The sequence below is a fragment of the Anopheles moucheti genome, chromosome 3 (assembly GCF_943734755.1).
Source record: "Anopheles moucheti chromosome 3, idAnoMoucSN_F20_07, whole genome shotgun sequence".
Taxonomy (NCBI): Eukaryota; Metazoa; Arthropoda; class Insecta; order Diptera; family Culicidae; genus Anopheles; species Anopheles moucheti.
The window spans coordinates 2,390,768-2,404,558 of NC_069141.1; the positions used below are offsets into that span (position 1 = coordinate 2,390,768).

At 45.4% G+C, this 13,791-nt stretch overlaps 3 protein-coding genes across 3 annotated transcripts; all 3 read right to left on the reverse strand.

The window, feature by feature from the left end:
- Window positions 1–1,576: 1,576 nt before the first annotated feature.
- On the reverse strand, window positions 1,577–4,719 carry LOC128300690 (DNA ligase 1). Its single transcript, XM_053036845.1, has 5 exons — window positions 4,693–4,719; window positions 4,538–4,627; window positions 4,095–4,462; window positions 3,581–4,027; window positions 1,577–3,491 (listed from the first exon to the last, which is right to left on the reverse strand). The coding sequence occupies exons 3-5, from the start codon at window positions 4,436–4,438 to the stop codon at window positions 1,592–1,594; spliced, it is 2,691 nt and encodes an 896-aa protein (XP_052892805.1). The 5' UTR covers window positions 4,439–4,462; window positions 4,538–4,627; window positions 4,693–4,719; the 3' UTR covers window positions 1,577–1,591.
- A 1,124-nt stretch (window positions 4,720–5,843) lies between these two features.
- On the reverse strand, window positions 5,844–8,046 carry LOC128300691 (serine protease inhibitor 28Dc-like). Its single transcript, XM_053036846.1, has 2 exons — window positions 7,395–8,046; window positions 5,844–7,019 (listed from the first exon to the last, which is right to left on the reverse strand). The coding sequence occupies exons 1-2, from the start codon at window positions 7,886–7,888 to the stop codon at window positions 6,086–6,088; spliced, it is 1,428 nt and encodes a 475-aa protein (XP_052892806.1). The 5' UTR covers window positions 7,889–8,046; the 3' UTR covers window positions 5,844–6,085.
- A 2,871-nt stretch (window positions 8,047–10,917) lies between these two features.
- LOC128300695 (phenoloxidase-activating factor 3-like) lies at window positions 10,918–12,483 on the reverse strand. Its single transcript, XM_053036851.1, has 5 exons — window positions 12,355–12,483; window positions 12,135–12,289; window positions 11,817–12,070; window positions 11,555–11,742; window positions 10,918–11,475 (listed from the first exon to the last, which is right to left on the reverse strand). Exons 1-5 carry the CDS (start codon window positions 12,422–12,424, stop codon window positions 11,069–11,071), a joined length of 1,074 nt encoding a protein of 357 aa, XP_052892811.1. The 5' UTR covers window positions 12,425–12,483; the 3' UTR covers window positions 10,918–11,068.
- Window positions 12,484–13,791: the final 1,308 nt, after the last annotated feature.

A 13,791-nucleotide genomic window follows, 5' to 3' on the forward strand; every position in this document is an offset into this window, starting at 1 on the left:
CAAGACATTTTTCCTCGTGTTGGACGGGGACATCCACGATGTTTTCATTCGGCGAGAGTTAGGACATGGCCATCGGCGCATTGCTTTTGATGGTGCATACCGTTCGGACCGGGACAGTTTTTTTTTAATTTGTGCTGGCTTATCGCTTCACTAACACACTATCATCACTCATTTAGCTATGCATCATCACACTTATCAGCCATTTTGCAGCTTCTACGTCAGTTAATCCGTCTTGTAACGCAACTCGAAATCGAATCTTCGAAAGTGCGCGAATGTGCGCATGTGCGAATGTTCACATGTGCACATGTGCGAATAAATGCGTTGACATGGGATTGCACAAATAAACCTCCCGTGTTGGGCCATATTCCTCGAATAGGAATTTTTCGTCATTTGCGTCTCCGTGAGCTGGTGCTTGTAAAGGTAGCTACGAAAACATAGCCATCGCCAGAAAGGAACTGCATAACGAAGAAATACACTTGTCTGTAGTTTCTTCCCGTCCATGCCGTACATCAGGGATTATCGCGAAGACTAATATAGAACTGCCACTTCCTAATAGAGATCACTTATCCAGAGAATCTGACCGATTTCGCACTGATGAGCCCCACATATCGGGTAAACAAGCAGCTTTAAATTCATTGATGTGCTTATAGATAGGTGCAATCATACCCGCATTCACGCACTCTGCTGGATAAGATATCGTCTTATGCACGCAGACTTCTCTTATCGCCAGCAATCGCCACTAGCGTGCCCTATTTCTTCTGATCCCAAACAGGGGTATCGAAATCGAAGTGTGTTTCTCGTGCCACGCCTAGAAACCTAGTTGTTCACATTTGTATAAATGTACCGACCGCCACCTGTCTTGCACTTCGCTAAATCATTGGTCACTGCAATTAGTGGGAGGGTTGGGGTGAGTAGTTTGGAAATCCCTGTTTTAGACAATGTTGCTAAAGTCTAAAGTCCAAACATTGATTCTAAATTTATTTTTATCCCATGATTGCCCAAGGTTAAGTAGCAACTCATGAGGGATGTGTGCATGCATTCTATTGAAGAGTAAATAATGTAATTTTATTGAAATTGCGATAGCTTACCTTTCTTCCGTACCGTCTGAAACTTCGTCGATCTTCGTCGTCGCCGACTACGGTGTGAATGAGTACGACTACGAGCGAGATTGCTTTTTGGCGGGAACAACACGAAACGTTAATTTGACAGGCCAGTAGGTTGAGGCCAGTTTACACGATCGCATAATTGCGCAAATCACCTGCGCCAGGTTGCGAAAAGCGAGCTGAACAATTTAGTTTACACGGTCATGCCATTTTCACTTATGCCAGCACCAATCCCAAACTAAATATTTCAAGTAATACTAAAAATCCACAGATGTATCAAACTTGGTGCGGTTCTGTTGCAATAACTGTTCAAGATAGCGCATGATGTCAGCATATACAATCGCTTCTAACATGGAGTACAAAGGCCAAACGCAAACGACTATTCAATATTTTAAAAACAAAACTAATAACATTAATTCGATTGTAAAATTTATTATTCTAATTAAACTATAACTTAATACAATTGCCTCCACCATCCACACCACGCTTTAGTAGAAATCTTCCTCCGCGTCTCGTGCGGCACCACCACCCGTCTGATTTTTAATCTGATCTTGATTTAGATACATCTCCGAAACTTGCCGTGAGTTGGTCGCATCAGACGCTCCCTTGTCCTCGCGCACGCGTATGAACCGCGGAAACCGCAGCGAAATGCCTTTTTCCGGATCGATGATTCCAATTCCGGCCCGATGTACCGGGCTGAGGGACAGATCGGCACATAGTACCTCCCACACCTGGACCGCTTCGAACCAATCGTCCGGCACGACGTTCGATTCGTGCCGGTAGTACGGTTTTGCCTGCGGTATGACGTGCGAGCGGAAAAATTCCGTATGACGTTGCAGATCATCATCGGAAAAACCGGTACCGATCTTGCAGATCGTCTGATACTCCTCGTTCTCGTCGTCGTAGCAGGCGAGCAGAAAACCACCGTACGTTCCGGTACGCTTTCCGCGTCCGCGATATCCACCGATTACAACCAAATCTAGCGAATCGCCCACCCCGGTCAGATAGTCTTTCTTCAGCTTCAACCAGTTGCGGGACCGTTTCGCGATTTCGTACGTTGCCTCGCGGGCCAACGTTTTCACCATCAGTCCCTCGCAGTTGCCACGGACCGCCTCGTCTAGGAAGCGCTGCAGCTCGTCCAGATCGCTCGTATCGAGTCGGGTTGCGTATTGCCACTGGCCTTCGACTTCACGAAAGTGTTTATACAGCAGATCCCGACGTTCGACAAACGGTCGCTCGACGAGCGGTTCACCGTTCAGGTAGAGCAGATCGAACATAAACACGCATACTTGCACCTTGATGTCCGCCTCGTTCGCATCTTTGCGCTTTCGGGTGCTTAGCACCTGGAACGGTAGAATCTGCTTTTTCTCCGTATCCCAAGCCACGGCTTCGCAATCCAGGATGGCGCTCGCGACCGGATCAGTGCGTGTAAACTCTAGCCGTGCGATCACGTCCGGATATTTGCTCGTGTTGTTTTCCTGATTTCTGCTGAAAATCTGTACGCTTCCATCGGTGAGCAGATGTATTTGTGCACGTTCGCCATCGTACTTCCATTCGCAGGTAAAATCGATACCGTCAAATCGTTGTAGTACTTCCTGCACACCCTTTGTCGGATGGGCCAGCATGGGCTTCAAGGGTGTGCCCGGTTGCATGGGACAGTGTTGGCTTAGCTGCAGTATTCCGTGCTCCAGCAGCACCGGCACAATTCGATTGTAGTTCGGACACTGACAGTATACGGTTTTCAATGCGAGTGCTACCTCTTCCACCCGTGCCTTCACACGCGTTTCTGACTCGCCGGCGAGAGCGTTTACGACAGCCGGTTCCGCTTGCGGAGGTGTTAGTGCGCATGCCTGAGCCAGTGCTTGCAAAAGCGACTGTTCCGCTACACCGATGCGCAACTTGCCCGCCAACGAGCGGATGATGTAGCGTGACTCCGAGTGACGACAGGCGACAAACATTGACTGGATTTTGTCCATTTTCTTGGCCATCGACGTAGAACCCGTCATCGAGGCGATGTCTCGCAACTTTCCAAACACGACGTCCACCGTAAGCGGTGCCGGGCGGAACATTAGGTGCTGGCTGCTCTTGGACTGCTCTGCTACGAGTCCCAAATCACCAGTTGTCTGTGCGTCCGCCTTTATCTGTGCCAAACTACGACCCGTGCTCTGCGCAATTGCTTTCATGAGGGAAAATTCTGCTATACCAAGCTCTACCCCTTCGTAGGCAGGGGCGAGCTGATTCAGACAGAGGTACACGCTGGCGAGCAAATCTTTCGGACTAAGCAATATCACCGAGCGGAAGTAGTTCGACAGGATCTCAATCATCCGGAGACGACCGCTCGTTTCTTCAATCATTTGAAACGTACGTGCCAGTGCTAGATATGGAACACTAGAGAGGGATGACAGAAAGGTGGCAAAGGTTTTAGTACATATTCCACGTTTAACGGAGAAAGCTGTAATGAGTAAAATCCAACTGACCGTTCATCCTTTTTCCAGAATGCATCCTTCAATGGGTGATAGTTTTTCTTCGATGGATCGTATTTCGTTCCATCATTGGACGATGCTCCTCCGTTCACATTTTCCGATTCATCTGATTGCTTTTTGACGGAGAAGAAAAATGATCGTGCAGCGCCGGAGCCTCCGGAACCGTTCGCGGCTGGTTTGGGTGCATCAGACTTCTTCGTTGCGGATTCATCCTTGTTAGGTGATGCATTTTCCTCCTTCTTTACGACACTAATTGGCGACTTTGGCTTCGTTGTGGGTGAAACCTTCTTGCCATCTTTCTTACGCTTTGCAGCAACATTTTCTTTCTTTGGAGTTGTTTGTAATTCCGTTTCCTTTTTAACGCTAACAGAACAGTCAGCCTTACCGTTCGCCTTCGGTTCTTCTTTCACGACTTTCGGGGACGGAGTTTTCTTCTCTTTGCTGTAAAGTAAACGACAGCTATATTAGCTTTAGGCACAATTTCATTCGGTAGATGTTAAACACACACCCTTTCACGGGTTCTTTGCGTTCTGGTTCGTCCTCACTGCTGCTCGAAACGACACGCGATCGTTTTGCCTTTTTGGTAACTTTCACGGGTGAATTTGAAGCTTCCTCATCTTCCGCACTGATGGATCGTTTGCTTGCCAGCAAAGGTTCGCTGCTGCGGATTGTAATTGAACGTCGGATAGAATGATAGGAAGAAACATGACTTAATGCTGATGGGGTACGATAGTTAGCCGCGCGATAGCTATGCATGAGGGTGAGCAAGTCTGCGTTACAACGCTGCACGGTGCTGTAATTGACGGTCCGTCGAACCAACGGCACCAGCTGCATAAAATTGCATAACCGCATACTGTCCCCAACAGCTACCAATTTCTATCAGACACATATACACACTACAATGAGTATATGTTTAATTCATTGCAGGTGCTAATACCACCGAATACGCACCTTCCTGACGATTTATTATTGTTCTCCTGCGTTTGGTTCGTCACTGTGCTGCTTCCGTCTGATGGTGAGGTTTTCTTCGCGAAAAAAGATCTGCGACAAAAGGAAACACGTTTCAATATGCAAAGATAAATCGTTGAATACAAAATTGTACATACAAAATGGATTTTTGTGACATGATTTTACATGCAAACACAGGAAAACGTTCACTATACGCGTTGGACTGGGAGATATTTTGATGATGACGCCGGTATTTACGCGCCTCTTGTCAAAACCAATGTTGACAGTTGTGTTTTGGAAAAACGACGTGCATCGTCAGTGTTGCCAGTTTGCTATAGAAAATTCATCGTTGCTATAATAACCTTGAATTCATGGTGCAGCAGTCATGAATTTAAATTACTGATGGACATATCACAAGGTTTTAGACAAGCCTATAAGCGATCAAAATCAACGAAATGTTTATGGATAAACTTGAATGTGTAAATAAAAGCCCTTGTTTGATTTTTATAGGAATAATAAAAGTTCACGATAAATGACACTGGCTTCAAAGCTGCTTGAGAATCTACCAGAACTTGATAAAGCTTCAATTTTATCCAGATAGCATTACGATTTGCATTGAAAAATCATATAACTATGTAATGATTTACTATCGTATGGTTTCAATAGAATTTCCTGCGTGGCGCGAATTTTCACCGCACTGTATAAGTGCCGTTTAAAATTGGCGTTAAGTTCGATAGCTGCAACAAATCTATTTTCCAAAGAAATTTGTAAAACGAACTTAACATTCCTCTCGATTTTTTATACATCGTAGGGTGTTATGTCATGTGTTGTTTCCTCTTGCATCATGAGATAATGCTATTTATTACTATTAATTTAAAATAAGTATCAACAGCTTAGCTCCACGTGTCCATTAATCAGCAGGAAGGATAAAAAAAGAGAGATCTGGTTATATCAGGAAACGATGATGTGTGGAAGTACAACGTGACCAAAACCCGTTCATAACATCCCGTTCGCTTCACAGACGGATAACGTTAGACAATTCGAATAATTAATCCTGACGCACACGTTCGAACAATCGTTCCAGCACTGTTCATTTGCGATGCACCCTGCCACGTCTGAATCCCACATTTAAAAAGCACGCGTTAATAGATGACAAATAAAATGGCCTTGATTGGGATGCGAGCGTTGCTAATCGGTTGGGTGAATGAGTGTGGAAAACCCCGTCGGTTTGTATTCCTGTTTTCTCATACCAGTTTCTCACCTTCGCAACCTATGGGTCGCGAATAAAATTGGACTAAATGCGGAGGGGTGTAGGTCATTCCGATGCTTTTATCCAGCCCCAAAGAACATTGTGGTTCATAGAGCAGACGCCACAGTACATCAAGCATTTATCTTTCCTATATTGCCTTACTTATCATACTATAGACAGCTGGTTGAGAAAGCATGGATGCATGTTCTCTCAGAGAATATAACGATCCCAAGAACGGATGTACTAACTAAGGCAAGAGTGCATTTTGGGATGGGTAGCGGTGGGACTGGTTTTTCGCATATTTACGAAGGATCAAACACAGCACCATAGAACAGTAACATCTTCGTTGGATCGTGGCGTATGGCAAGTATAAACGGTCCCCTCGCGCGAAAGTTCACCGGTGGTAGGGATCGTTCCATGGCGGTGATCGTAACCGCGCCACCTTCCGTGCCTCGCTCGTTAACGTCAAGATCGATCTTGTGCACCATCTCGCTGACGTACAGCTTTCTCGACTGACCTCCCGTACCGCTGCGCCTGTTCGAGGCCGTTATTTTCAGATTATTCTTCGTACGATCGAACAGTGCTCGTAGACCTAGCTGCTGCAGCGCTCGTTTCAAATCGTACGTGTTGGTGACGTGCATCCGTGGGAACTGTACGATCGCTTTCTTCAACTGCATGCGCCCGATCAGTTGATCGAGCGCGTCAGAACTGAGCTTTGCCTGTAGCTGCCGAACCTTGGCACGGTTCGATTCGTTCGGGAGGATGATGTACATGGACGTGGTACGGTTACGGTACGGAAAGGCCATAATTCGTGCGTTCAGCTCAGGTGAGGCGTAGTACGGGAAGCAACCGCTGGCAAACATCGTGGGCACCATTACGGCTGGTTGATCCTCACCATCGGGAAAGAACGGCTGGTTGCGGGTGAACTGTGGCTCGTTGAAGAACGTTTCCCAGGTGCCCTTGAAGTACAGCGCATTGGCAATGACCATCTGCGTGCTGGTGTCCAGATCGTCCGACAGTATCTCCTCGATGCGCCCGCGGGTACTTTCGTTCACCCAGTGGTTGATGGTGGCGCGGGCTATCTGTGGTTGCTCCTTGAAGTTGACCTGCTCGATCTGAGCCTGATAGAGCTCTTTGGCAAGTTGGACAAAGTTGGTACTATTCATCAGCCCGTTCTGAAGAAATATTCCATTGGCAAGCTGCACCACGTTGGGCTGAATCGGCTCATCAAGGTACCTGGCGAAATGGATGGAAACTACTGTTGGATAAATCTGATTCAGATTCAGGAATCTAAATAAATCTTTGAACTGTAACTCTATTCCAAAGATTCATGAATTCTCTAAAATTTCCCCTGTCATCGGTTGCCAAGATTCATGAGTTATTCGAAATTCTCCAAGGAGTTTGTCCACTACCAAACCCCAAGAATCGATTCACTCCATTGCTCTTCACCACGGAATGTTTCATAAATCTTTTGAGAGTCGATTCCGAATTCATATGCTCCTCGCTAAAGATTCATATAAATGACTCTTCTCATACGATTCATTAAGCACAACACGAATCGAAACGGATAAATCTCGTCGAATCATGAGACTCTATACCGTCTGTACTCACTTATCATCATCATCATCATCATCCTCATAATCGAAACCTTCCATCCGCGGATAGCAGCTGCTAGACGAATGCCACTCCGGTAACTCCTCCAGTATTCCCTTTCCCGCGATGTCGTGCGTGAACTCCTTCAGCAAACGGGCGAAGTTTCTCGGTATGCGGCCATTACCAGCCTCACGAAACTGTTCGAGCTGCAGTATACCGAGCAGCTCGTACCGTGTGTCACGATTCGCTGCGCGCAACAGCAAGAACATCATGCTGCCGATACTGACCGGTGAGAACAGTTCCGTCTTGCTGCTGTTACCACCGGACGCACCGAGCTGCTGTCCGAGCTTCCGTGCCAGATCGTTAATTGCGGCAACCAACTGTTCACTGACGGCCTTCGAGGGTGCGTTATAGTTCTGGGCATTGCCGCCACACCACAGCACACCACCAATCAGCACCACAAGCCATAACCCGAACGGTATCTTCACCGAGGCTATTGCCCCGTACGGCATTTTGGGGATCTTTCTTTACCTTCCACTTCCAAGCACAGATTCCACCGAGTGCGTTGCAACTCACGTGGCTAACAACAAAGAAAAAAACTGCTGCTCCGGTTTATTTGGGGTTTTTCCTTGTACCGTTCGGCACCCGAAGAATGTCCGGCACACGGCAGTACGCAGTTGCTTCTAGCACGGGAACGGTGCGGTGACGACGATCGGCCAGCGCAGACTGTGACTGGCGACGTACGTTTGAGTTGGTTGCAGCTGTGCGGTGCGTTTGTAACAACTTCTATGGGAAAGTCCAACGTTGGCCACCCGTTCGGTACGCTATGGAATTGCGGGCCGTGACGAGATACACTGCCCAGCCAACTCGCACCGGAGCGTGAGCGAGACGGTTCGTCCAAGAATAAGAAGCCGCAATCGTAAACTCCCTTTCACACACACATACGCACAACCCATCCTCCACCCCCCTTGAGGGTGGCCACCGGTTCATGTGGTCTGACCAACGGACGGGTTTGTTTATAAACTTGAGCCTTCTTTCACCGCGCCTTGGCGCCGGTCCGGTTCCACTGTAGCACAATCTCTTCGACCATTGCGATCGATCGCGCACACGTGCGGCTATGTGTGCGTATTGTTTTGTCGCGGTTTACCATTGAGGTTCCCCACCCGTGAAGGTCTGCCCGTTGTTTGTTCGCCGAGATCTTCACTTATTGCCCACTTGTTGAATCGCACGAATCATCCGATCAAGGGTGGAGGGGATCTTTGTTGTACATTGCTCGGGACCGGTTTGAGCGATTGGATTATTGTAGCTTGTGCGTGCAGTCGCATCAGCTGTTATTTCCCCTAATGTGTGTGTGTGTGTATGAGAGAGAGAAAAGGAGAGGAAGATAAAGAGAGAAAGAATTTGTAGAACGAAAGTCTCGAAAAGCGTGATTTCTCAGATCAAGAATTTGCATGCGCTGAGTGGCATTCGGTGAGTGCCACAAATGTGCGAATCCACGTGCTCGATGAAAGCTTTTGAAATGGCAACAAAAGTGTGTAGTACTAGGATTAGTAAATACAAGGTTTCAGTGGCATTTAAAACAAACTTTTTAAGTTCATTTTAGTTTAAGTTCATTATTGACGTAATGCAAATATTCGTTAATCATTAACACGTTCCTGAGGATTCATTATTTAAATATCGCAGTTACAAATGCAGCAATAGATGACAAAGAAAAAACAACGTACCTCATTTCACCGCATTTGGCTTGCGCAAAAATTAGCGAAAAGTGTGTTGTAAACGGTAGGGTGCCATTTGGTAGTGGCGTCGGTCTTGGCACGAGCGGACCCATCTGGATCAATCCTCCGTACGCAACACTGACTATCCGGGTGTGAGTGAATAAAAATACTTAATGGATAGCCAAAAATGGCAATGCAAGACCTCTTGAGGTTGTTGTGCCGATAAAGAAGAAGGGAAGATGTTGTAAATAACAGAAAAAACTTCAGAAAAAGTTGAAAAAATCCTTTTGAGATGCCTTAACCTACCATAGACCTAGATGTCGAGATATTGTTTTAACATTGTGTGATAAAAACCTTAAAAAAGAGTATTTATTTTCTTTAACGAAATATAATACTTATCCATCGAAGTTAATAAATCGTAATTATTTACTACAATCAAGTGATTAATGGTAGGAATTCCAAGCGTTGTCCCTACAATTGTTCAACAGGTGGAGGTGCCTGGTATGCGATACATTTGGTTGCCAACACTCAGGTCGTAATTATCGTTTATGCTCTCGAGATTTTAATAGATGCACTATTCTATACCCTTCTTTAATGAGTACAACTCAAAAATGTAACATTCCAGTTCCGTGCTATAATTATAACCAGTACGGGAAACCCCTCTGTATCCATGTAGGAACACGGAATTGTTTACATACGTTTTGTATACGAATGCCTATGTGTGTGTGTGTGTGTAAAACCGATCGCCATTGCCGCTCGGGACAGGTTTACGAAGCGGTACAATCAGCTGTTTGATGGATCTGTGCATGTGTGGGTGCTTTGCTCACACTGGATGAGTTCCTATGCTGCATGGGCAAGGTTGATAATAAGAAGTTTCTTTTGGTTTTAAAGCTTTTTTACATGATGGCCGTTTTCATTTTATGGATATATTACTTAAAATGTATAGAACGAAAAGTTGTACAACTAATCTGGTAGTTCAAAAGATCAGATAAGACGCCGCTATCAAGTTGTGCTCCATTTTTCCATTTAACTTTAAATCCTCAGACCAGTTTTATGTCCTTCATTTAATAATTGGATCGTGTTGCCAACTACTTTCCAAAGAAATTATCCACTTATTTAATTATAACCCATTCATTTTTGCAATTTAAAGCGCTTTGTTAGTGTTTAAACGATGAAAAAAAAAGCATTACGTATATAAGAAACGATCGAAACGCGTATCAGTTTAATGTCTACTAACGCTTTATATCGTTTCTCTTTTCAACTTATGCCACTCGGTCCTCATACATCTGTTGCTAAAACAGAACCAGACAACAGATTTGGGATAATGAATTCCCTGCTTTAGTTAGTTTTTCCGGTGCTTTCGGGTTTATCCCATCGCTGCTAATTTCCCCACGCAGGGCCTCACACATAAAAGGAGTGGATGTGAATGTTGTCTTGAATCTTGAATGTTGACAGATATAAAATCCCAATTATAGTTTTTTGTTTTGTTTCCAATGGCAACAGCAAGTCGAGTCTGTGGTGCTCTTCAATGGTCATTATAAGAACGTTATCTTAAGTGCGGACAGACGGTAAAGATTAAGTTTTGGGCTTAGCACAGATCATACACAAGACTGACTAATTATCTATGGATGATTGAATACTCATAGCAACGAATAAGAGATTAATTTCATAGGTCATCATATGGCCAATAAATTATAATATCTATACATAGTTCATTTTGGTAAAATATATATTTTTTATTATCAGGACAATAAAAGTATCCCTTAAGCGTGCTGGCATCTTTTTAAAATTGTTGAAACAATCTGTATGTTTGAAGTAACACGGTTATATTTCATGACGCATTATGCATTTTTCCATGAGTATTGGTGCTCGTCTACAAAACTACCCTAAAGTGAGGAGGTTAGTGGAGCTATAACTTATGTTATGATCATTTTGAACGATTTTTGTCATGTTTACGCTTCTAACATCGAATGGAAATCACTCTTCCAGCCGGCTGAGAATCCAGTCTATGTAATTCTCCACCTTGGTGTACACGCCCGGTGCACTTTGTTTGCCGCATGTCCGCAAGCCAAACGACACCACACCGTACTGGACGTAGCGTGAGTGTTGCATACTGATCGACTTTAACGGACCGCCCGAATCACCGGAACAGTTGTCGGACAGATCGGCACCGATCGCGCACAGCTGCGTGTCGGTGATTCGGACGAATTTGTCTTTCTGCCGTAGCTGCGTCTGGCACGCATCGTTCTGCACCAGAGTCAGCTTGGTGTACTGCAGCTTGTTCGAGAACAGAGCGTTGTGCGTTTGGCCCCAACCGACCACGAAGAAGACCGTCTGTTTGGTACCGAGTGCGGGTGACACCGGTAGACATATCGGTAGTACATCTGGAAGATAAGAAAACATCACACGAAATAGTGGGTCAGGTTGCATAATTTGGAGGCTGGTGACCCAGTGGGGACTCACTATCGTTCAGATCTGCTCGGCGAGCCAGGCGTATCAGCCCGATGTCGTTCATCTTGTAGCGACCACTGTAGTCCTCGTGGCTGAAGGTACGCTCCACTGGTATGTCCTGCGGTGCCATTGCACACTCCCCGTGCTTATCACAATCGATCGTACTGTTCAGATCGTACTCGCCAAGCCGCACGAACGCACTGTTCCCATTGTGGAAAAGGAAACGAATGTTCTCAGAAATAAATGCTAAGGTACATTTCCACCTGATACTTACGCATCATTGCTCACGAGACAGTGTGCCGCCGTCAGTACGTAGCGCTCGTTGATCAGCGTACCGCCGCAGAAGAAGTTGCCGGTTTTGGATTTCAGCAGCGCCATCCACGGAAACTGAAACAGTTTAGCATCCTGGCCGAACGAAATCTTGTCGTCCGTGTAGGAACCACACTGCTCCAGATCGAGCAGGTCCAATCCACGCCGAGAGGCAGGCTCATCCAACGGCACGGGATCTTCACAGCACACCTTGAACACCTGCACGAGCGTGAATGCATTATTATAACAAACATTCTACCAACACTGCCCGAAAGACACGCACACTTTTGCCGTCGATTCTTTCCCGTTCGCAGACCCGTCGCCGAAACTCATCCCTCAAGCTGGTCGACCATTTGGCGGGCTGATTATGGTGCGGACTGAATCGTTCACAGTCATGAATATTTATGCACGATTCACCATCGGGGCATTTGTTGAACTCTGTTGAAAATGTGAGCATTTTAACCATTTGAGTGAGGGGGGGATAAACTAACAGGGATACTTACGTGCGGTGACTGTTTGGCAGCAAGCGACGAACACCACCCAACCGGTCAGGATCAGTGTGCCCGAATGCATCTCTAAGCCGAACCGGTACAGATAAACTCCGGTGTTGCTGTGTTCGATTCGACGGCGTTTCCGGCTGTAGTGTGCGCGACGACAACGGGACTGGCTCCTTTTATAACCGTGCACAAAACCGTGCCTTCCCCTGGTTTAGGGGTGTGTACGTTACGCTGGCCTCCCCGGGGGTGTTTTTGTTTTCGCGATCGTGTGAGTGTCAGCTGGATAAAAACAAACCACCGCACTGATCCTTTGGCAGTGTGTGCGTATCGGTAAGCGGTGGGCATCGTGCTATGTGTATTGAGATTGCTATCGGATTATCAAGATGTACCCTTTGCCGCGAGACAGTTGTTGGTGTGTGCTCGACTAATCTCATGCAAGATAAACCATTTTATTCCTCAATGTTTGCTCACGTTCCAAAAGCATGCCTGCACAGCATGGTTGGGATTTTTCGTTTTGTAATTATTTTTCCATTGCTCGACAATTCTACACTTTCAAAATCATATAAATATACAGAAATATATGTCTATAACCATTTTCTGCGGGAAATCACCTACAAAAAGGCACCTTAGCATTAGATTCCGTGGTAGTAGGTCTGCGGTACAACTGTGCTACTTCAAGACAGCTTTCCACGATGTTTTTTCTTGAGTACTCCGAGTAGTATTTGGTACAATTAGTCTGATTGCACATGTTATGCTGTCACCATGTGGAAGTTTGAGAATTTTTATTTAGATTGGGGCCAACAAACTCCATGGAAATTATGACGTTTTAAAACCATGTCTACCATGACTGTTTGTGACTGGCAAAGAAACTTGAGTATTATCCTATGTCAGAAATATTCATATATCAGTTGTAATGCGGATATAGTACAGTGTGTCGAAACATAATTCCTCATACTGCTTCATCAAGCTGTATAGCGATCAGTCTGGTTGAACGATCTGATTGATCGTTCATAATCGTAAAGAAAGTAACTATCCTTTATATACCAAAGATCATTTTCAATCTTATCAGTAATTTCCAAGTCTGGTGTCTGAAAAATAGAATATTAACGTCATATGTTTGGTATGGAACCTCAATGATTTTGGTTGGTTCTCTACCACGACGAGCCCCTTTTGAGCTCTTTAAACATATAATGCGCCTCGCCTGGGTTTCCAGGAGATTTTTTCATTCAGTCATTGGAGGATTCATTAGATCAATGGGTTGACATAGCAAGGCCCATCCAAACCAAAGAACCGAATCAAGGAGTCTTTATACGGGGCATATCTGTATAAGTCAGTAAGGGATATACAAAAAAGTCACCATTAAGAGTAAAAGAGAACATCGTGCAGATCATATGGTCCTTCTATCGTTTTGGAGTATATAAGAGAAACAACGAGCCATCATCA